This window comes from Monodon monoceros, unplaced genomic scaffold, assembly GCF_005190385.1.
Source record: "Monodon monoceros isolate NGI ecotype Baffin Bay Population unplaced genomic scaffold, NGI_Narwhal_1 Super_Scaffold_21, whole genome shotgun sequence".
Classification (NCBI taxonomy): Eukaryota; Metazoa; Chordata; class Mammalia; order Artiodactyla; family Monodontidae; genus Monodon; species Monodon monoceros.
Genome location: NW_021703778.1, coordinates 50,219,735 through 50,244,045, shown reverse-complemented (window position 1 = coordinate 50,244,045; position 24,311 = coordinate 50,219,735). Strand labels below are relative to the sequence as shown.

At 47.5% G+C, this 24,311-nt stretch overlaps 1 protein-coding gene across 1 annotated transcript in view; it reads left to right on the top strand.

Annotated features, from left to right (window-relative positions):
- ADAMTS17 (ADAM metallopeptidase with thrombospondin type 1 motif 17) overlaps nt 1-20,844 on the top strand; it is a 348,762-nt gene extending 327,918 nt beyond the window's left edge. The window contains exons 22-24 of the mRNA XM_029239604.1: nt 18,054-18,231; nt 19,422-19,830; nt 20,341-20,844. Coding sequence (XP_029095437.1) covers nt 18,054-18,231; nt 19,422-19,588 — 345 coding nt within the window. The 3' untranslated portion in view covers nt 19,589-19,830; nt 20,341-20,844. The remainder of the gene's footprint in view (nt 1-18,053; nt 18,232-19,421; nt 19,831-20,340) is intronic.
- The last annotated feature ends 3,467 nt before the right edge of the window (nt 20,845-24,311 follow it).

Sequence of the window (24,311 nt, the reverse complement as noted above, 5' to 3'; positions counted from 1 at the left end):
TATCTTAAACAGTTTGGAATTTATTGCTAACATTTAAAAATGGGAAAATTTCACCTGAAAATCTGGATTTGGAACTTTCTACAGAAACCTGGCAACATGGCCTATATCCACACATGGCCTTTGTGACCTGTGGCCTGGCAGGGGCGGGTGCATCTCCACAGACTGCGGTCCTCCAGCTCCCCTGACTCCTTCAGCCACTTTATGCTTTAATTTACCTGCCTGGCCAGGCAGAATAATGTTGCCTGGATTCCATACGCGCAGGTGTGAATTAGAATAAAGCTGTCATTATAGTTGAAGGGTCTTTGTGGTCACACCCTAAATACAGCCTGTACTAGTAAAGGGTGACTCCCGTGGCCACAGGTGTCCCTGGGCAGGGAGCAGAGATGAGGGAGAGGGGTCAGCTCAGGCCTGGGCTGCACAGACCCATGGGGGGTCTGCGGCCCCAGCATTGGCTTCTCTTTGCAGTGACCCCTGTGCGGCCCAGCACCAGCCCTCTCCTTTGAGGGTGCTTATCCCCGTTTTACAGAAGAGGGAGGAGAGGTTCAGAGAGGTTAAGTGACTTGGCCACTCCTCTCTGACAGAGTCCAGCTTCTGAACCCCAATTCAGAGCTCCGTCCACATGGTGGACACAGAGTGAGTGAGGGCTCCAGAGTCGCCATAATGGGGTGGTGCCCTGCAGATGGGCGTTACCTGGGTTTCTCCAGCCTAATCGTTCTGGTTTTGAGGACCAGGTGGACACTTTTATTTTCCTAAGTGCCTTGTACTTCCTGGTCCTGGGAGCAGCAGAACATCCAAGGAAGGATGTGAATAGTGCCTGAGGAGTTCTATGCAGCACTTGGCCCCCTCCTCAGCCGAGGACGTGGGCACACATTCTGGCAAACTCCCCCCACCACAGCCCATCGGGCATGGCTTCCAGGAAAATAGAGCCTTTAGCTGGCCTTCCTCTTCCTAGCCAGCCGAAGAGAATAATACCTCCTGGCCTTCAGGACAGTAGGGCTTTGGAAGGCCGCAGTGCCTGCTTTTGCCACAGCCAGCTTGATCAGCTATCCCTGGAAGCAAGAACAAGAAAGATCAAGGGCATGTACAGATTTGGACTGTTGTCAGGGGTTGGCATCCAATCAGTGTGCATCCAGCCTTTGGGACGAGCACTGGGCCTGGACTGGTGCCAGCTGCTCCCCCCCCAAGCAGGTCTGGCCAGAGCCAGGACCCAGGGCAGACTAGTTCTTCCCGGCTGAGAACTGCAGGGACACTGACCTGGAAGTCAGCGTGTGTGTATATATGTGTGTGCACGTGTGCACGCACTGGAAACAAGGGTTGGCGGTGGTGGGGACTGCATAGAACTGAACCGAGAGACCCTACGCCAGCTGTTCACCTCACTGCCACTGCCTTCTTCAGCTGCCATCACTGGGTAGGCTGGCATGCCCCCCACCCCCACCCCAGCACAGCAGTAGAAATCTGTCCGTTGCTTTTCCCTGTGCCTGCTCTGGAGAATTGGGACGGATACCGGTCCCATGGGGCCCTTATCCTCACTCACTGCGTGACCAGGCCGACAGAAGTGGATTCCAGGGGATGGATCTTCCCCTGACATTTTCACTTGTTCAGACTGGATTTGCTTTCTGATCGATGTGTTATTTTTGCTGTGCCCTTGTCACACAATTGGGGTTAGTGCACTTTTAAACCAATCATCATGGATGACGCTCCTGTAACCAGCATCCAAACCTCCCACATGCCAGACTTTGAAGGTAGCAAACAAGTTGCCCAAAAGGAAAGTAGAAAGAAGTCTGAACACTGTCAGATTTCCAGTGTATCTGGACACTTTGACATCTTCCTTCCAAGCAATCTCCTATCACTTGGCCCTAAGGTGCTGTTGAGAAAGATAAGCCTATCTCCAGGGAGATGATGGACAGGCCAGCCCAAAGACATGCAACACAGGTGCTGTCCTGCACTTCCTGAAGTGAGAAGGACCAAGCATCCCTTGGGAGGGGTCTGGCATCCAGCCCTTCCTGTACAGAACCTTGCTGAGGCAGGGCAGGCTTGGAGGGGATTTGGAGCCCCTTCTCCCTCCCCCAGCCTCGGCAAATGGCCGAACCCTAACCAGGATCCCATCCGAGAGACCGACTTCACATTCCCAACCCTGCTGAGGGCAGTATTACTGCTCTGCTCTGTTTGGAAACTGCCATGCAGCTGCCTGCCCTCCTGGGATATTAGCTAGTTCCAGATCTGTGCAAATCATTGTTTTCTCCCACTAAATGCTGGGCCCATGTATTCAACCTGGGGGTGGGGTGGGGTGGGGAGGGAGGTGTCACTGAAACTGGGAGAGGAGGAAATCACATTTCATTCTAGGACAGCATGTCTTTTAATCAGAAGTTGAGATGTTTCAGTTTCAAGACCAGAGGCATTAATCACCACTGAAGTGATGGGATGTTTCTAATTAGAAGCAAATTATTCTGGAGGGATTATAATAGACAGTGTTTTTAAAGAAAACCATTGGCTCTCTGTGTTAAGAGTATGGCGTTCCCTTTTACAGAAAAGATCAAAAGTGGCCATTGACTTCCTGGTGCCCGTGGAGGTCCCCTGGAAGGGAACTGACCTCACTTGCGAGGCCTCAGTCAAGCCCCAGATGTGCCCCTCATACCTGAGCCCCAGCACTTCCCAGAGGCCTTAGGAGATCAAATGAAGCCATAAGCATGCACGTACCTGTAGCTGCAGAGCCCTAGGAAGAAGCCAGGGAGAGCCTCCCATTCAAACATGGCTGTGTCGGTGCATTCCCAGGACTGCTGTTAGCTGCCTTCTTGTGTTGTGGGCAGAGATGGGGGCTCAAGTTCCATGGCCTCAGGAATGAACAGACTTTGTGTCACTACGGGGGCTTGTTCCAGAAAGCTTTCAGCCCCAGCACCACTTCTGAAGCCTATACTTGCTTTGGTGGGGATTGACCCCTCCCCCCAACCCTGCAAGGCTGGGCAGCCAGCCCGGCTGGGGCTCCCACTTGCTGTGGGCCTGCAACCAAGTCACTGTGATTCAGTCAGCATTTCCTGAGCTCCTGTTCTGTGCCAACCTGTGCTGAGCACTGAGGGTACAAGAGTGGACAATGACCCAGCCTAGATACAGACAGGTGGAGCCAGCTGCAGACACCAGACCACGCTAAGTCCCACTGGGCAGGTACGAATGCAGCCCCTGCCAGGGGCAGCCCCGAACAAGGGTGCTGGTGGAGATTGATGCTACTTCTATTGGGATCAGTGACAGTGGCCCTGACATTCACCAGTGCTTTAGAATTTATAAAACACTTTCACTCACATTCTCCCATTTGACCCTATCCCCATTTTACAGGTGAAGAAACTGAGGCTCAGAGTGGCAACGTGACTTTTTTCTTGAGGTCACACAACTAGTAAATGGAAGGGCTAGGAGTCTGGTCCCTGCCTTTTGGCTCTTAATCCACCTTTCCTTCAGGTACATAATAATGTCAGAGGCTTAGGTTTCTAATTTGAAATGGGAAGTAGATGAACTGTTATATGCCTCAGGTCTAACCATCATAGGCATAAGCTTGTTGTAAAGTCAAGTATTTATCTACTGTCTCTCCAGCCCACCAATCAAAACCTTCTCTCCCAAGGGCTTTGTATTAATCATTTACACTGTGGTATAAATCTGTTGTCTCTATAGGAGATCATGCATGTTGTCTCCCCTTCTTTGTGAAATAAAAAGTTGAGTCCTTAATAAAAGAAACTTGAGCATCCAGGAGCAAACATAAGAGACACTGGGGACATCAGGGCCCTTTTCTGGGACTGTGAAACCGTACAACACAGGCAGTCAGCACTCTGCATGCAGATAGGGATCAGCAAATCCTCCATTCCGTACTATTGGGAGTGTAAGCAGCAGTGAAAGGAGGGTCGTCAAACTTAAGTACTTTTCTGGGTAGGGCAGGAGGGAGGGGGGGCAGATAGCCCCTTGGTCTGGAGCATTTTGTGTGGGTGAACAGAGCCTGCCACTGGGTCATGGAGTTAAAGTCCAGGGCCCACACCTGCTCAGATGAGAGAAATGAACTGGTTGTAGAGCAGTGGGGTCCCCAGAAATTGCCAGGAGAGGTGCCTGCATGGGAGTGAGCTGAATGCAGTTGACCCTTGTACAACGTAGGTTTAAACTGCATGGATCCACTTATACGTGGGTATTTTTCAATAGTAAATTCTACAGTGTATGTGGTCCGGGGTTGCATCCTCAGTTGCAGAGGAACTGGGGATACGTAGGACCGACTGCACATTACACTTAGAATAACCCCCGAGTTGTTCAAGGGTCAGCTGCAGTCTAAAGGCCAATGCCTTTGCCCCCTCCATTTCCCTGCTGCCCCTCCATTCACCTAGTGTCCTTCCTCAAATCAGCTGCCTTAGTGTGGAATGAGAGACCAGAGAGTGGGGATGCCTCCCCCACATGCCAGTCTAAGTTCTAACCACTGCCTAGACATGACCATTGAATCAGAGAAGCTGTCATCCCTAAGAAACACTTTGGTTTCAACACACGCTATCAGCGACCTCAGAGCAGGGCACATGGTCAGGACAACACAGGTGCACGTCCCTGCTCTGTAGTGACCTCGTCTAACCTTGAACCAGCATCATCCTCTGTCAGATGAGTTTAGGGGTACCTACCTCCTAGGGCATCCATGTAAAGCACTTAGTGCAGTGCTTGGCATAGGTGCTCATTTTTATCATCATTTTCTTCACCATCATCATCCAGTACAGTCACAGGTCTCTTATCTCTGATCAGAATTGCATTTCTTACACAGGCCTGTAAAATATTTATGTCACAGGAGATGAGTTCTTTGAATGTGGTGTGGACCCCATGAAACAGCACGTGCCCTGACCTGGGGCTCGCATGATGACAGCATGGCTCAGGGCAGGAGACGGTTGTGCAGTATTTGCTGGGCATGTAGGCCATCCTTCTACAGCGGCGGGGGGGGTCGGGGGGGGGTTCAAACAGTCTCTGATAAGCTGGGAGAGCTAAGTTACGAAACTGGTAGCAGCTCCTGCCCGAGGGGAGGCAGTGAGACAGCTCCTGTAGCCTTCTCTGTGCTCCTGGCGCCCATCTGAAGCAAGAAGCAAGAGCTCTTGGGATAGCCAGCCCTTGCAAGTCACGGGGAGTCACCTGGGCCTTCTGGTTCCCTGACTATAACGTTCCAACCGGAACCTGTAGGTCAGCAGGCTGTGAATTCAGAGAGTTTGAGGGGAGCCCAAAGCTAAGGCTGAGGATAGGATTCAAGGATTTGAGGATTTCAAAAACAGTTTGAAAGAAAGTATGAGTTGAAGGGGGAAGGGGTGTGTGTGTGTGTGTGTGTGTGTGTGTGTGTGTGTGTCTAGGAAAGCATTTCCAGTTTCAAGGCTGGAGCAAAGACGGTGGGGATTTTCATCATTGTTTAAGCCTACTATTTGAGGTTTCAACAGCTTCCGAGATTTGCATTGCTCGTGCCAAGTTTTGGGGGAAATCTGTCAAAAATGCTTTTGAGGAGCTTTTGACATTTTACCAGCCCAGTACCTTTCAGACACGAGCAGAAAATGGAGTTCCCGTAGGGGGTTCCCTGCCCCCCTGACTGTCATGTGGGGCTGTCCCATGCTGCCCCTCAGAGGCAGGCTGGCCCCTCAGAGGATGGCTCTGTGAGAGCGTAGGGTGGGCACACTGTGCAGTGAGGGTTCATCTTTGCATTATTTCACCCTAACCCTATTCCTGCTTACCCCAGAGCCTGTGCAGGGAGCCCCTGCCCGTCCTCCACTCTGTAGGAGCCAACACTCATGTGTGTATTAAACATTCCTGTCACGTTTTCCTCTTCCCAAGATTTTTACAACTTCCTTTAGCTAATTCTCAAAACATCCCTTTGGAATCTGGTGTCATTTATAGTCGTGATTTTACAGCTGGGAGAAGTGAAGAGGAGGGGGTCCACGCCGTGGTGGAGCGTGTCATCAGCGCTGGGCCTCCACATGGTGACAGAGGCCTGGTTCCTCCCTGCTGGAGAGCCGTGTGGCTCCAGAGGAGTGCAGGCCTCTGGGCAGCAGCCGGGATGGGAGGCCCGGGGGCTACGTCATGGGGAAGACCATGGACCCTCTGAGCCTCACGCTCCGCCTCTCTGCAGGTGGTGCTGTGCCCTGCAGACACTATTCCTGCAGTCTGTGCACATGTATTCTGCACCTACTGTGTTCTGAGCACCTGGCCCTGCCACAGCAGCTGTTAGTGTGAAGATTAACGAGGACTCATGAGAATGGGTGTGAGCCCAGTGCCCGGCACCGGGAGGCAGGCAAAAGGTGGACCCTGCTGCTGTTACTACTGCCATCACCACCATCATCATCATCACCACCACCCATGGGGTGGGTGGCAGGTCCCCAGACCTAGTGTGTGATGTGCAGCTGCAGGCACTTGCTGGAGAGGGGGCTGCACTTATTCCAGGTCATCTGGCAAGGAGCTTTCCTGGCGGATTTATTACTGCTCCATTTTGTCTTGGTTTCCTGAGTCTCGGGGAACCACATTAAATGTTAATGTCATGAGTGGCTTGAAAAAACTACCCAACAGTGACAGTGTGCTTCAAAGAAGACCAGATCTGTTTTTTAATACATCTATTTGCTTAGATTTTAAAAGCCTGAAAAATGGCTTCACAGCAACGCTTAGGGGCTAATTCGATGCTATCAGGAGACACTGCCGTCTCCTCACTGTTGAATTAAAGTGGAGGCTGAGGGGAGGCCGATGGAGGTGAGATTCATTGTCTGTGCCTGTGCTACCCTTAATGCAGCGAGCTCAGGTTACAGGAGGATGCAGCCCTGCAGCCTCTCTGGAATCATGTGTGTCTTCAGGGCCAAATCAATCTCTAATTGTGCTCCTGGCAAAGGTGGATGTCCACACCACGCCTGGTGACTGGCATGGCAGCCCAGGGAGGGCTAAGCAGGCCAGGTGACTCAGGGCGCCTTCCCGGGCTCCAGGGACCCCCGGCCAGCTCTCTCTGCTCTTGGCCCTGTGCTTACTGTTGTTAATAATTGTAGCAGCGTTTGTCCTTCCCAGACTCCCTGCTAGGCACCTGCTCTAAGCTGTCTCTAATCCTGGAAATCATCCTGCAAAAAAGGTTTTATTATCCTCAAGCTACAAATAAAGAAGCTGGGGCTTGTATAGGTTAAGTAACTTGCCCGAGGTCACACAGCTAGTAAAGGGGGATGCAGCATACTGACAGGCCTGTCCTGTCGCCACTGCACTGTCCTGCTGAAACTCCGGCCAAGGAGTGGGTAGTTATGCATGGATTTTAGGCCAGGGGCAGGCTAGGCACCAACACGGCTCAAATGAAAATGCAGCAGGCCTGGAAGGTGGCAGCTGCACCAAAGGGTCATTGGTGGAATTTTCCACTTTTATTTTTAATTACATAGGTAATTCTATCTTGCTTGGGAAGACACAGAAGAGAAAAACTAGTCCTACAAAACCAGATGACAGCACAGTAAATTTTTTTAATGGTTTGTCTTCCAAACTTTTATATAGGTACACACACACACACACACACACACGTACACAGGTATTAGAAAAAATGGGGTGGTTTCTGTACATGCTACTCTGTAACCTGTCTCCTCACCTGATGCTCTGAAGCAGCCTCTGTGGGGCTGGCTCAGACATCGTTCTTAGGTGGCTAAGCAAATACCCGATATTCTCAAAGGTTCTTCCAAGTGAGCACAAGCCATTCACAGCCCAGAGCTGTGTGAATGGCAGCCCCCAGGACTGCAGCTAAAATTCTGTAAAACCTAATCCCAGGGGCAGAGTTTGCAGGGTCTCACATGGCCCCGACAGCAGCTGAGGGTCAGCCCCAGCCTCTCACCTGGCCCAGCCCTGCCTCTCAGAGGTGTTGGAAAGCCATGAGGACAGACGCTTGAGTCTCTGCAGAACTTTGGAGACACCCTCCATGATCTCATGCGGCAGGTTTGTTTACACACTGAAAAATTAAAAACCAGTGACTCAGGCTAGGAAAGATGATGAAGAAATGATGGAGCTGGGCAGTGACCTGGTTTTTTGATTCGTGGCCTCCCATAGAAGCTCCATCCAGTTCAACCTCTAATTCATACAGGAGGATGGAATTCAGTCCTTGGGATGGAGCAGCTGGGGTCCTGTCGCTCCTCTGCCACTCACTAATCTGTGACCTTGGGCAAGACACTGACCCCCATCAAGCTCAGTGGCCAAGGTCAACCCCTTGGGATGGTTGTGGAATGTTCCACACTGTCATGGAATCCTACAGGTGAGCTTACAGACAGAACAAGCATGCCGCCCACATAGTCTGGAGGCGTCATGAATGCTCTCCCCCCACCCAACCCCAGAACATGTTAAACAAGACTAAGAACTTTCAGAGGGGAGACTAGTCTTTGAGGTCACCCCAAACTCTTGAGTTTTACAATGGTCATTGATCCTTTCCAGCCAGAGACCTTGTCAATTTTGCATTTGGTTTTAGTAGATCTATAGGATTGAGCCCTTGCTCTGATTTCACATAAATAATAACAACACCTGCAAAAGACATTGAAACCCTACCTGGTGTTCCTGGGCAGGAAGTGACCCAGCCAGGCTAATTGCCCCGCCGGCAGAGTCTGCAGACCTCATGGTCAGGGGGGCCCATGGGAACGAGACCATAATCCCAGATCCTTCTCTGTTAGCCTGTGCAGAGTTTCCTGGGGACCCAGAAACCCCACCACTACCTGCCCCACCCTGGATGCACCCTTTCTCCAGGAAGGACTATGAGGACACCCCGCTCTTCTTCCTGGTGTGTCTCCCACAGCAGGTGGCGCCAGTGAGCCAAGTCAAGATGGGAAGACAAGGGCTGGTGCTGTCTGTAGAGCAGGACACATGGCCCCTTCTTCCCCAAGTGCCCAGTAGTCACAGAAATAAGGCCCCACGTACATGCTTTCCCAGGGAGCAGGGCTTTTTAAAAATTTTACGACCAATTTAGATATAAAAGTCTTTAATGGTGTAGGTGGACTAGTCAGATGCCTACTTAAAATACGTAACTTATTCATGTAGTTGTATTTCATATTTAAAGTTTATATATTATGTTTTAATTTTAAAATATAACTATTTTCTATCTTTATCATATTATGAAGTTGAACCTGATAAAATTCCTGTTTCTGTGGGGTTGAAAACGGTTGAATATAAGCAGTTCTGTAAAGTGCCTCCTAATATTTGCAGCATCTGTCTTTGTCATCACTCACTCCTGTTTGCCAGAGTGTACAGGGCACTGCCATCCCAGTTCACTGAGATGCCGCCTCTTCTGAATGTACTGTTCTCAATGGACATTCCCTTGCAAGCTATAGCATGATGTTGCTCTGTGTTGGCATGACTTTGCATAGGCAAGACTTTGCTTTACTTTTATAGGATTTTGCACTGCATTAAGACCCTTGGCCATTTCCTTCACTTACCCTGCTGGTGTGGACCCCCAGTCTCTGGGTATAGCCACTTACCAGATTACTTTTCTTTCTTTTTTTTCTTTTTTGAATTTTATTTTATTCATTTATTTTTTATACAGCAGGCTCTTATTAGTTATCTATTTTATACATATTAGTGTATATATGTCAATCCCAATCTCCCAATTTATCCCACCATCACCATCCCCGCCAGCGCCCCGCTTTCCCCCCTTGGTGTCCATACGTTTGTTCTCTACATCTGGGTCTCTATTTCTGCCTTGCAAACCAGTTCATCTGTACCATTTTTCTAGATTCCACATATATGCGTTAATATACAATATTTGTTTTTCTCTTTCTGACATGCTTCACTCTGTATGACAGTCTCTAGGTTCATCCATGTCTCTACAAATGACCCAATTTCGTTACTTTTTATGGCTGAGTAATATTCCATTGCATATGTGTACCACATCTTCTTTAACCATTCATCTGTCGATGGGCATTTAGGTTGCTTCCATGACCTGGCTATTGTAAATACTGCTGCAATGAACAGTGGGGTGCATGTGTCATTTTGAATTATGGTTTTCTCTGGGTTTATGCCCAGTAGTGGGATTGCTGGGTCATATGGTAATTCTATTTTTAGTTTTTTGAGGAACCTCCATACTGTTCTCCATAGTGGCTATATCAATTTGCATTCCCACCAACAGTGCAAGAGGGTTCCCTTTTCTCCACACCCTCTCCAGCATTTGTTGTTAGTAGATTTTCTGATGATGCCCATTCTAACTGGTGTGAGGTGATACCTCATTGTAGTTTTGATTTGCATTTCTCTAATAATTAGTGATGTTGTGCAGCTTTTCATGTGCCTCTTGGCCATCTGTATGTCTTATTTGGAGAAATGTCTATTTAGGTCTTCTACCCATTTTTTGATTGGGTTATTTGTTTTTTGTAACCTTGAGCTGCATATATATTTTGGAGATTAATCCTTTGTCCGTTGATTCGTTTGCAAATATTTTCTCCCATTCTGAGGGTCGTCTTTTCATCTTGTCTATAGTTTCCTTTGCTGTGCAAAAGCTTTTAAGTTTCTTTAGGTCCCATTTGTTTATTTTTGTTTTTATTTCCATTATTCTAGGAGGTGGGTCAAAAAAGATCTTGCTGGGATTTATGTCCAAGAGTGTTCTTCCTATGTTTTCCTCTAAGAGTTTTATAGTGTCTGGTCTGACATTTAGGTCTTTAATCCATTTTGAGTTTATTTTTGTGGATGCTGTTAGGGAGTGTTCTAATTTCATCCTTTTACATGTAGCTATCCAGTTTTTCCAGCACCACTTATTGAAGACACTGTCTTTTCTCCATTGCATATCCTTGCCTCATTTGTCATAGATTAGTTGACCATAGGTGTATGGGTTTGTTTCTGGGCTTTCTATCCTGTTCCACTGATCTATATTTCTGTTTTTGTGCCAGTATCATATTGTCTTGATTACTGTAGCTTTGTAGTATCGTCTGAAGTCAGGGAGTCTGATTCCTCCAGCTCCGTTTTTTTCCCTCAAGATTGCTTTGGCTATTCGGGGTCTTCTATGTCTTCATACAAATTTTAAGATATTTTGTTCTAGTTCTGTAAAAAATGCCATGGGTAATTTGATAGGGATTGCACTGAATCTGTAGATTGCTTTGGGTCATATAGTCATTTTCACAATATTGATTCTTCCAATCCAAGAACATGGTATATCTCTCCATCTGTTTGTGTCATCTTTGATTTCTTTCATCAGTGTCTTATAATTTTCTGAGTACAGATCTTTTACTTCCTTAGGTAGGTTTATTCCTAGGTATTTTATTCTTTTCATTGCAATGGTAGATGGGATTGTTTCCTTAATTTCTTGTTCTGATCTTTCATTGTTAGTGTATAGGAATGCAAGAGATTTCTGTGCATTAACTTTGTATCCTGCAACTTTACCAAATTCATTGATGAGCTCTAGTAGTTTTCTGGTGGCATCTTTAGGATTATCTATGTATATTACTATGTCATCTGCAAACAGTGACATTTTTACTTCTTCTTTTCCAGTTTGGATTCTTTTTATTTCTTTTTCCTCTCTGATTGCCGTGGCTAGGACTTCCAAAACTATATTGAATAATAGTGGCGACAGTGGACATCCTTGTCTTGTTCCTGATTTTAGAGGAAATGCTTTCAGTTTTTCACCATTGAGGATGATGTTTGCTGTGGGTTTGTCGTATATGGCCTTTATTATGTTGAGGTAGGTTCCCTCTATGCCCACTTTCTGGACAGTTTTTTATCATAAATAGGTGTTGAATTTTGTCAAAAGCTTTTTCTGCACCTACTGCGATGATCATATGGCTTTTATTCTTCAATTTGTTGCTATGGTGTACCACATTGATTGATTTGAGTATATTGAAGAATCCTTGCATCCCTGGGATAAATCCCACTTGATCAGTATATGATCCTTTTAATGTATTGTTGGATTTTGTTTTCTAGTATTTTGTTGAGGATTTTTGCATCTATATTCATCAATGATATTGGTCTGTAATATTCTTTTTTTGTAGTATTTTTGTCTGGTTTTGGTATCAGGGTGATGGTGGCCTCATAGAATGTTTGGGATTGTTCCTTCCTCTGCAATTTTTGGGAAGAGTTTGAGAAGGATGGGTGTTAGCTCTTCTCTAAATGTTTGATAGAATTCACCTATGAATCCATCTGGTCCAGGGCTTTTGTTTGTTGGAAGATTTTTAATCACAGTCTCAATTTCGTTACTTCTGATTGGTCTGTTCATATTTTCTGTTTCTTCCTCGTTCAGTCTTGGAAGGTTATACCTTTCTAAGAATTTGTCCATTTCTTCCTGGCTGTCCATTTTATTGGCATACAGTTGCTTGCAGTAGTCTCTCAGGATGCTTTGTATTTCTGCAATGTCTGTTGTAACTCCTCCTTTTTCATTTCTAATTTTATTGATTTGAGTCCTCTCCCTCTTTTTCTTGATGAGTCTGGCTAAAGGTTTATCCATTTTCTTTATCTTCTCAAAGAACCAGCTTTTAGTTTTATTGATCTTTGCTATTGTTTTCTTTGTTTCTATTTCATTTATTTCTGCTCTGATGTTTATGATTGCTTTTCTTCTACCAACTTTGGATTTTGTTTGTTCTTCTTTCTCTAGTTCCTTTAGGTGTAAAACTAGATCGCTTGTTTGAGATTTTTCTTGTTTCTTTAGGTAAGATTTTATTGCTATAAACTTCCCTCTAGAACTGCTTTTGCTGCATCCCATAGGTTTTGAATCATTGTCTTTTCATTGTCATTTGTCTCTATGTATTTTTTTATTTCCTCTTTGATTTCTTCAGTGATCTCTTGGTTACTTAGTAATGTATTGTTTAGCCTCCATGTGTTTGTGTTTTTTACATTTTTTTCTCTGTAACTGATTTCTAATCTCATAGCATTGTGGTCAGAAAAGATGCTTGATATGATTTCAGTTTTCTTAAATTTACCGAGGCTTGATTTGTGACCAAAGATGTGATCTATCCTAGAGAGTATTCTGTGTGCACTTGAGAAGAAGTGTAATCTGCTGTTTTTGGATGGAATGTCTTATAAATATCGATTAAATCTGTCTGGTCTATTGTGTCATTTAAACCTTTTTTCCTTATTAATTTTCTGTGTGGATTATTTGTCCATTGGTGTAAGTGAGGTGTTAAAGTCCCCCACTATTATTGTGTTACTGTCGATTTCCTCTTTTATAGCTCTTAGCAATTGCCTTATGTATTGAGGTGCTCCTATGTTGGGTGCATATATATTTATAATTGTTATATCTTTTTCTTGGATTGATCCCTGGGTCATTATGTAGTGTCCTTCTTTGTCTCTTGTAATAGTCTTTATTTTAAAGTCTATTTTGTTTGATATGAGTATTGCTACTCCAGCTTTCTTTTGATTTCCATTTGCATGGAATATCTTTTTCCATCCCCTCACTTTCAGTCTGTATGTGTTCCTAGGTCTGAAATGGGTCTCCTGTAGACAGCATATATATGGGTCTTGTTTTTGTATCCATTCAGCAAGCCTGTGTCTTTTGGTTAGAGCATTTAATCCATTCACGTTTAAGGTAATTATTGGTATGTATGTTCCTATTACCATTTTCTTAATTGTTTTGGTTTTGTTTTTGTAGGTCCTTTTCTTCTCTTGTGTTTCCCACTTAGAGAATTTCCTTTAGCATTTGTTGTAGAGCTGGTTTGGTGGTGCTGAATTCTCTTAGCTTTTGCTTGTCTGTAAAGCTTTTGATTTCTTCATCGAATCTGAATGAGATCCTTGCCAGGTAGAGTAATCTTACTTGTAGAGTCTTCCCTTTCATCACTTTAAATATATTGTGCCACTCCCTTCTGGCTTGTAGAGTTTCTGCTGAGAAATCTGCTGTTAACCTTATGGGAGTTCCCTTGCATGTTATTTGTCATTTTTTCCTTGCTTGTTTTAATAATTTTTCTTTGTCTTTAATTTTTGTCAATTTGATTACTATGTGTCTCAGCATGTTTCTCCTTGGGTCTATCCTGCCTGGGACTCTCTGTGCTTCCTGGACTTGGGTGGCCTTTTTCTTTCCCGTGTTAGGGAAGTTTTCAACTATAACCTCTTCAAAGATTTTCTCGGGTCCTTTCTCTCTCTCTTCTCCTTCTGTGACCCCTATAATGCAAATGTTGGTGCATTTAATGTTGTCTCAGAGGTCTCTTAGGCTGTCTTCATTTATTTTCATTATTTTTTCTTTATTCTGTTCCATGGCAGTGATTTCCACCATTCTGTCGTCCCAGTCACTTATCCATTCATCTGCCTCAGTTATTCTGCTATTGATTCCTTCCAGTGTATTTTTCATTTCAGTTATTGTATTGTTCATCTCTGTTTGTTTGTTCTTTATTTCTTCTAGGTCTTTGTTAAACATTTCTTGCATCTTCTCGATCTTTGCCTCCACTCTTTTTCCGAGGTCCTGGATCATCTTCACTATCATTATTCTGAATTCTTTTTCTGGAAGGTTGCCTATCTCCACTTCATTTAGTTGTTTTTCTGGGGTTTTATCTTGTTCCTTCATCTGGTACATAGTACTCTGCCTATTCATTTTCTGTGAATGTGGTTTTCATTCCACAGGCTGAAGGATTGTAGTTCTTCTTGTTTCTGCTGTCTGCCCTCTGGTGGATGAGGCTATCTAAGAGGCTTGTGCAAGTTTCCTGATAGGAGGGACTGGTGGTGGGTAGAGCTGGGTGTTGCTCTGGTAGGCAGAGCTCAGTAAAACTTTAATCCACTTGTCTGCTGATGGTTGGGGCTGAGTTCCCTCCCTGTTGGTTGTTTGGCCTGAGGTGACCCAGCACTGGAGCCTACAGGCTCTTTGGTGGGGCTAATGGTGGACTCCAGGGCGTACTTCCCAGAACTTCTGCTACCAGTGTCCTTGTCCTCACAGTGAACCACAGCTGCCCCACCACCTCTGCTGGACACCTTCCAACACTAGCAGTTAGGTCTGTTTCAGTCTCCTGTGGGGTCACTGCTCCTTCCCCCTGGGTCCTGGTATGCACACTACTTTGTGTGTGCCCTCCAAGAGTAAGGTCTCTTTTTCCCCCAGTCCTGTCAAAGTCCTGCAATCAAATCCCACTAGCCTTCAAAGTCTGATTCTCTGGGAATTCCTCCTCCCATTGCCAGACCCCCAGGTTGGGAAGCCTGACATAGGGTCAGAACCTTCACTCCAGTGGATGGACTTCTGTGGTATAATTGTTCTCCAGTTTGTGAGTCACCCACCCAGTGGTTATGGGATTTGATTTTATTGTGATTGCACCCCTCCCACCGTCTCGCTGTGGCTTCTCCTTTGTCTTTGGATGTGGGGTATCTTTTTGATGAGTTCCAGTGTCTTCCTGTTGATGATTGTTCAGCAATTAGTTGTGAATCCGGTGCTCTCACAAGAGGGAGTGAGTGCATGTCCTTCTACTTTGCCATCTTGAACCAATTCCTACCAGATTACTTTTCAAGAGATCTTTAAAAATTTCTTACACCATCCTCCCTCATTTATGATTATGGTGTCCTACTTCCAGGAGAAGAGGGTTAAATTTCTTTGTGTCCCTTTTTCTTTTAACCCCCAGGTGGTCTTGCTACAAATAATTGAGGGTATCCCTTACCTTGCCCCTGAACTATGAGAGGTTTTATTTTTACTTAATTATAAGGCAACTTATTCTTTTCCTAGAATAATTTTGAGTGAAAGGCTTCATCTCTTGTATTTGAGCACACCTATCACCTGTATATAAACTCAGCAGTTGGGGCTGCAGGCGGATGTCTGTTCTTGCTTAATTACACATTTGTATACAAATACTTGACTACTTCATCATAAGAAAAGAGAGCTCCTCACACCCTACACAGGACACAGGGAAGAAGTTCAGGGTAAGTCAGAGTTTCTCAGCTCTGGCTGCTTGTTGCAGTCGCCTGGAGAGCTTTGAAAAATACTGATGCCCAGTGCATCCTCCAGGGGTACTGATTGATTGGTCTGGGACATCAAGACCTTTCAACGCTCTCCAGGTAATCCCATGCAGCAGATCCCAACCTGAAGCCACTCCCTCCGAGACGCCCTCCAGGTGGAAATCACGTTGCTATGACACTTGTCCCATGTTCCAGGTCTCCAGTTGGTGGGAACCTACTCATGTGACATCATTCTTCCACTGCAGCACCCCTCAAATTTCCAAATGCTCCAGTACCAACTCCTGAGGTCTGGGGTGGAACCCAGCAATGTGCGTTTATCATGCACAAAGGATTCTCAAGGCTGTGAGCAGCACTTGATGGATTTATCCAGAAGATGGATATGGAGCCAGGCACACAGCCTTGCCTGTCATGGAAAGCCCATTCTGGTTTGAACACGCCAGGACTCTCAAGGGGGGTGGGGGCGTTGGCAGCGGAGGCGATGGGGCACTTGTGGTTTTCCTACCTCTTTTGTGATTTGAAAAGACTGGGCCGCATCAGAGCACCATGCCCTCTGAGCTCTTTATCCTTCTAAAGTGAAAAAAAATGTGATCCTGCTTGTTAGACTAGAAAGCAGAGGAATTCACCTGAGACACAAAAGCCCCTTTGGGAGCGCAGTTGATGGCCACTTCTCATGGATGAAGGGATCCACGCTGAGCCTGTGCAGGGTAACCCCTCACAGACCCCCAGGGAAGGCCCTTCCTCCAGCACAGGCCATGGTCAGACCCAAGGGGAGGAGAGAGGGAGGCACATGATCCAGATGGCACCTGGCATCCTCACCACATGTGGCATTCAGAGGAAAGGTCCTGCTCCCCTCTCTCTACCCTGAGGTGCCAGTGTTAACTCCAGCTGGGCTACTACACCTGTGGTCTTTGCTTTATTAAAGTTTTGCAGAGTGCTCTCAGAACCCTGTAAATCATGGGTTGTGAGCATGTGTGCTGGGGGACCCCAGGTGGAGAGAGTACACATGTGGACCAGGCTCTCTGGCTGGGAGGAGACCAACTTAATGGAGAGACGGTTCCAACGGCTCCCTGGAAAACAAGCAAGGGCCAAGGGGCTAGCAAGCAGGATGGGGTAGTGGTGCTGGATACCTGGCAGGTTCCCTGTCAAACACTTTAAAAGAGCCCAAAGAGGAATGGGAAGAAGAGCAGGAGACAGAACACATAGTAAAGTCTTAAAAGGCCACTCACTGGGAATGCAGGATGGTCTGCTGAACTAAATACATTGGTTTGGTTTTAGCACACCCACATCTGCAAATGCTGGAAATGCCAACTAGGGATTGGGTGTCTAAATTAAAACTGTTAGCCCCAATATTAGTCCATGAGTCTGTTATGCAAGAAAGGTTGCACTTCTTCATTTTCTCTAACTTTACTTAATTCTGACCCCCAACCCTCCAGGCTTGTGGAAATTCAGCCCCATCATTATTGGGCTCCTCTCCACACCCAGGGCTGGACAAAGGCCCAGGAGCCTCATGTGGCACACAGTGCCAGGGAGATCCCTGTGGCCATCAGGTTCACTCCCTCCTGGGTGCCAGCAAGCCACGCTGCTCACTGGAGAATTTCAAAACCCAGATGGTTCTCTGCTTGGAACAGGCATGAGAGGGTGGGAGGTGAAATGCAACCAGTATAAACTAATATTTCAACAATTGTGTCTTAGCTCAGGCTGCTGTAACAAAATACCACAGGCTGGGTGGCTTAAACAACAAGACATTTATTTCTCACAGTTCTGGAGGCTGAGAAGTTTGAGGTCAAGGTGCTGGCATATTTGGTTCTTGATGAGGGACAACTTCCTGGCTTGCAGATGGCTGACTTGTCATGTGTCCTCATGTGGTGGAGGGAGAGAACTCTGATCTCTCTTCTTCTTATAGGGACACTAATCTCATCATGGGGGCCCCACCCTCATGACCTCATTTAAACCCAATTACCTCCCAAAGGACCTGCCTTCAAATGCCATCCCACTGGGGGTTAGGGCTTCAACACGTAAATGTTGGGGAGACACAAACATGCAGTCCCTAACATCTTGAAACAGTTTTCCATCAGGCAGCTGGTATGCAGCCAAGCCCTCTTGTTTTGCGATTATTTCTAGCACGTAGGAATGACATGCAGGGGCCTGACCCAAGGGTGCTATGATGTGAGGCCATTGTCAAAGCCCCTCAGCCCGGGTTGGGCCCCTAGCTCAGCTGTCCCCAGCTTAGCTCTCCCTGTCTCTGGCAGTGCTCATCGACCTGTGGGAAGGGCCTGCAGTCCCGTGTGGTGCAGTGCATGCACAAGGTCACTGGGCGCCATGGCAATGAGTGCCCTACCCTCTCCAAGCCAGCAGCCTACAAACAGTGCCACCAAGAAGTCTGCAATGACAAGATCAACGTGAACACCATCACTTCCCCTCGCCTCGGTGAGTGCCTCTGCTGGCCCCCAGCTCCTGGGGCTGCTGCATCCCCTGGCCAGCAAGTCCCCACTGGCAGTGGGAGTTCTATAAGCCAAAAAGCCCCCTCCTTGGGGCTTATTTGAGTTCTGGAGAGGCTAACGTGTCAGTTTTGTAGAGGATCTGAGGTTTCAGAGATGGAATTTCGTCCTTGTCATGAAAAAGATGTTTGTTTACTGTGGTCTCAAACACTTGAGCCCCTCTGCCAACAGATGAGGAACACAGGAGAATGTTCCTCAAGTGTTTTGGGATTCCTGTGCATGAAGGAGGCAAAGGGAGGTGCATCCTTCAGGAAATGAAGGATCTGGGGGTGTCATTCATGAAATCTTGGTGATGTGTGCATGGAATGTTCCTCAAGCTAATGCTTGAGAAGAAAACAGAGGTGTTGACAGGTTGGAGTCTTTAATTCGGCAGGGAGCTTTTGTGTGAGCAGCTTGGACCCGAGTGTTCCAAACCCAGCCCTTTACCAGGCCACATCCCCGGCCAGTGGTGGCACAAAAAGAAGAATATGTAGCACTGATCTGATGATTCTATTGAAAAGAGTTTCTGCTTTTCCAATTAGAAACTCCTAGGGAACTTTTTCCCCACCCAGTGCCTCTTTCCCTAATGCTAGAATGCCACCGACATGAAGGGGATTTCCAAGCAGCCTCGCTGGGGGGGTCTTTGAGCTTGCAGAGGTGTATACCAGGCTTTTGCATGCCCTCAGGCTGGACCGTCTCTCTGCGCCACCAAGAGCCTGAAGGAGATTCCGACCACCTGCCTGTGCTGTGACCTTGTGCTTTTGTGGGCCCTTTGATATCTACTGCCCTGTGCCATTCTGTTTTATCAATGCCAACAGATAACGTCCTCCGCCATAAAATAACAGTATACACCGCTTAGCTCAGAAGCAGGGGGGCAGTGCCCTCGCCTTGAGGAGGCAGCCAGACCACTGAACTCTGCCAAGTGGTCAGGTTGGACCCAGAGTGTGTCCCTTGTATAAGAAAGCCACATCCACAGTGGCCCTGGCAGGGGCATGGTTTCCCCGGTCTGTGCAAGGCTCCAGTGTACACATGGGTAAGGGCAACCCCGACTATGTCAGACTACAGGCCATCTGTGTGCACATGATGACGTCCCCAGGCCACCCATAACCTCTGGGCTTTCTCTCTCCACTGTCCCCTTAGCTGCTCTGACCTACAAATGCACACGGGACCAGTGGACAGTGTATTGCAGGGTCATCCGAGAAAAGAACCTCTGCCAGGACATGCGGTGGTACCAGCGCTGCTGCCAGACATGCAGGGACTTCTATGCGAACAAGATGCGCCAGCCACTGCCGCCACCAAGTTCATGACAGGCGGCCAGTGGTCCCACGATGCTCTGACATGAGGTCTGAGTCCTGACGACATGACTAGTTGAAAGCCCACCCACCTGAGAGCACACCAGTCCTGCGGCTGGGACCCCCAAAGCACACCACGGCTCACCCAGGAGGCTGTCCCAAGAACCCAATTGCTTAGAACCTGAGAGTGGACTTGACGTTTGCTTAGTGCTTTTATACTTAATATATTGTTAACAGCCACTGGATGGCTTTCTACGGTAAGGAAAAAATAGGCATGAGTCACAAAATAGCTGTAATTTCTAAGGTTCCACGTACCTCAAAGGGAACACCTCTGACAGAAATCGTCAAGAGAAACGTCACAGGCGCCCGTCTTGGCTTTCCTCTGACGTTTGAATTCCCAGTGCTTGGTGTATCGGGGGAGGGGGAGGATATCCAAAAACGGAGACGTTTTACTTTAAAGCAGGCTTTATTCTGAAAGCCCGTGACACCCTGGATGGAAGGAGGCTTCTCTGGAGAGGCCGGGCTGCTGGAGCCCCCTTGACACCACAAGGACCAGCACGTGGCCCCTCCACCCTGTCAAGGAACGTGCTCTCTAGATCGCGGCTTTTCCTTGGAGGTCTTGTCCCTGAGAGTCTGAGTCTGTGTGAATTAAAAAGGACTCTAGGGCTGTGTAGTTCTGCATACCACCTATGTGGGGGAGAATATTCCAGAAGGGCTTGGGTTTGGGGACGTATCTAGTTTTCAGATCTCTGTTGTCCCCCACACAGGGAAACAGAAGAGCCTCTCTTCAAGGTGCTGTGAGAGGAGGCACGTGCTAATTTTGGCCTTGGGATTGCTTCCTGGCATAGAGGTGAGCTCAGGGCAGCTTTGGGAGGGGTGGAGGGGCTCCCCCTCTGCTTCTGGGGACCTCTGCTCTAGCCAGTACTTCATAAAGCTTTGCACCTTAGAGATGGCTTCCCATTAACCTTGGCCATCTGTCTGAAGTTGATTCTTCTTAGAACCTCTGAAGACTCAGGCTCAGGCCTGGCGCTTCACCCTGGCATGGGGCAGGTTTCCTCCAGGACTGCTCAGCCTAGTGCCAGGATGGGTGGAGGAGTGGCCCGTGGCCAGAATGGCCACATACCCACCCAGCCTTCCCGTGGCCCAGACCTTGCAATGTTCGTCATTGTCATGCTGTCGTTGTTGACCCGTCTTAGTGGGGCAAGAATGACACTCAGAAAATCCGGAAGAAGGTATTTGCCTCCTACAGACACCTCACCCCTCAAAACAGAACTGTGCCCTCTCTGGAGCCCAGGGAGATGAAAAGAGTGTCCTCTGTGAAAGCACAGAAGATGGTAGGACCCTGCCCGCCCGGGAGCTGGGAGGAGGGGACCCGACATGCTGGGAGGTCTGGTCTGCTGACCAACTCGGTGGGCCTTTGATGGGTGCTTATATTCAAGGACTTTATCATGAGAAACCCACCCTCTCCTCCCTTATTTCAGAGGGGATCTTACTTAGGCTAATCTCCATGGGATCATCTCCAAGTGCTTCTTGATTTACTGGTGCTGTGTTTATGTATCTGTGTTTGAGTTTTTGATGTCACAACTTTAGAGTCAGCTTAAATCAGAAAGAAAAAGAAACACTCTGCCACCCAAGCCCGTCTTATGGGCTGTGTTTTGGTTTGTGATTTTTTACTGCCCCAGAGGCAGAGAAGTGGTAGGGATGGCAGGGAATCTATTCAGTTCCACTTGAATCTGTGAGAAGTGTTGAGAAAACTCCTTAGATGTTCTGTGGAAAGACCCCAGAGGGTACCAGGCTGGGGCAGCCCACCTGCAAGGTAACCTCCAGCAGCTGCCCAGGGCCTGTGCAGAACGCTGTCCTCCCTGCTCTGGCTTGGCCACGAGCAGACTCCCCAGGCCCCTCAAAGTCTTGAGGAGCTAGGGCTCAGTTTTCCCCCAGCCCCAAATGGGCTGTACTTTACCACAGATGAACAGAAAGCTCTCAGCCTCGGGGGCTGAGGAGCAGAGTCGGGGCAGCAAGCTAAGGAAGCCGGGGCAGCCTTGCTTACTGTCTGCATGGGAACCATGGGCCCACCTGAGCTGGGCAAGCATATGCACATGCCCAGAGGCAAGCCCTTTGCCTGGTGCCTCTGAATCTCCCCCCTGGCCACCTTGACGGTATCAACTGGATGCCCCTGGCAAGGGCCCCACATCCTCAGAATGCAAATGACTGATTCAGTTATTGTTAAACATCCCTTTGGTTCCCCAAAGTTTGGGTCTTTCTGAGCTCTTTTAGCTCATGCTGGCACTGTCACTCTGAAATTCACCAGCCCGCCTTCTGTTCCCTTCACAAGCAATGATCAATTTCAGTGAAGCCATCATAGCACTCTTGCTCCACTTTGTACAGAAGACAGTGAAACCCTGTCATTACAACAGTGATGTTTCTTTATGGTTAACAATACCCTGTACTGTCACTCAAGTACTGTACCTTTTTGGTTGCACAAATGTGTTACTAACTACAGAGTCTCACAATCTTATGGTGCTATTTTCATTGGTGCAAATGAAACCCTCTCAGTTGACCATGGCTTGATATTATCAGAACACAGGGAAAGATCCTCAATGGCAGTAATATCATTGCTTTGTTCTCTTTTCTTCATTTCAGAGTCAAATGTATATATTTTCCATTAGCTAAAACTTACATTACGTACTGTACCCATGGTATTTTTGTTTTACTTTTTGGTGCTGGTTTGAAAGAAAAGAAAAAAAAAAAAAGAACAGAAGACAAACATTGGACACCACTGTAAATGAAAAATTAAGCATTTCATTGGAAGTGAGTTGAATATGTTTAATAAAATGTTCTTCCATAACAATTTTAAGCTGTCTGTGAAGTAAAAGATTAAAAACCAGTCCTCGAGGGCTGACAGAGGGAGGCTGTGTCCTTTCCTTCTGCAGTGGTCACACCACTTGCCTAGGACTTGGCTGCAAGAACTGCAGCCTGCCGACCACAGCTGTGGACAGTGTCAAAGGTCACTGGTAAATGCAGTTCTGGCGGGTGGCTGCATCTTCCCAAGTGAGTGCTAACAAATCATTCAGTCCTGGGTCTCATCCCTGTGTGGTTGCAAAACCCTGGGTGGGGACATGAAAGTGTGACAGCTGTACAGTGAGTCTGTGAGTCTGATACAGAGCAGCTACCTCACTGGTGGAGCTGCCCAGGCTCCATAGGGGTGCAGTGACCCCTCTGCAGGGGGCCCCTATCATGCCAGAATGGGTACCTGCTCTCTACAACCTTGCCTCTTCAAGCTTTAGACCCCACCCCAATCCTGCTGGCAGCCCAACAGCTTCCCCACTCCTGCAGGTGTGAGCCAGACCTGGCCCTTCCTACCTCCCAGTCTGGGGACACAGCAAGGGCACCACACCATCATAATGAGGACCACTGCAGCCATTTGGACCACATCTGGACCTGACATGGAGCAGAGATGTCACAGCTCCTGCTCTTGGAGGCGGTTGTCTCCTCCTGGTGTCAAGGGGAAAGGGCTCCCCACCCAAGAACTTGGAGGTTCATTAGACGGAGCGCCTCTTTTTAATGTTGGAGCAACACCCAGAAATTTCACAAAATAAAGCCATTTGTTTAATCAACGACTAACTGCCCATGGCCCCCTGGTTACCAAGAAACCTGTAGTTTGTGTTAATTCCCAAGAACCATCAGCCACCTGCCTCTGGGACCCATTAGAACCCTTTCCTCGCTCTGAGAGTTCTGATCTCTCTTCTGGGTTAACTTCTAACAGCCCTGATGCTATGTGATTTCTTTATAAGCTGCTTGGATTCCAGTTTGTTAGACGAAATTGACAAGCAATCAATCAGCAAGTGCTGAGTGAGCTTCTATTAGGAACCAAGCACTTCCTGGAGCCACCGAGAACACAAATGGACATAAGACCTGCTCTGGAGCCCACAGCCCCTCAGACAAGCCTGGAGTCCTGGACAACAGAGAATGAGTGAGAGCTTCAGGAACTCCAAAAAAGAAAGGTCAGGACTTCCCTTGTGGGTCTGTTGATTGCCCTCTGGATACAGGCTAGGAGGCTCGGCATTGGAATCCTTTACAGTGACGCTCGCCCTCTGCAAAGGCTTTTGGCAAAAGCCCCTATGTTTGTACTTCTACACAAATCTGCCTGCATCTATGTCCTCCTTCTCTGTCTGACAACTGACCCCATCCTCATGGAAGGCCAGCCCTCACACCTTTAATTCATCCCCCATTGCTTCTCTACACTCTGTCTCTATCTCCAAACTTTCATTAACTCTCCAGACCTCTCCCCTGGCTTTTGCCCCCTGCACTGCACTGACACTGTTCTTAACAGGTCACCAGTGACCTTCTGGGTATCATTTGCGGACATTTTAGGGTCCTATTCTCCACCTCTCAGCAGCCCTCTCCCTTGGGGGACATCCTCTTCTCCTGACTTCTCCTCCTCCTTCCTAGCTCCCCTTCCTCTGGCAGCTCTCTAGATGACAGAGCGCTCCAGAGCTAAGCCCTACACTCCCTTCTCTCTATATACTTTCTCAAGTATATAGGCTTGAGAAAGTATACTCAAGCTCAAGTCTTGAGTCTGGCTCAAGGCTTGAGCCAGACTCAAGGCTTTTAAAACCAGGTGCATTCTGGTATCTCCAAAATTAACCTCTTCTGTCCTGGCCTCTCTCTCGACCTCCGTATTCATACATGACCTCTCCATGTGCACAGTCAATCCCACGGGAAGCCCTGGGACTGGGAC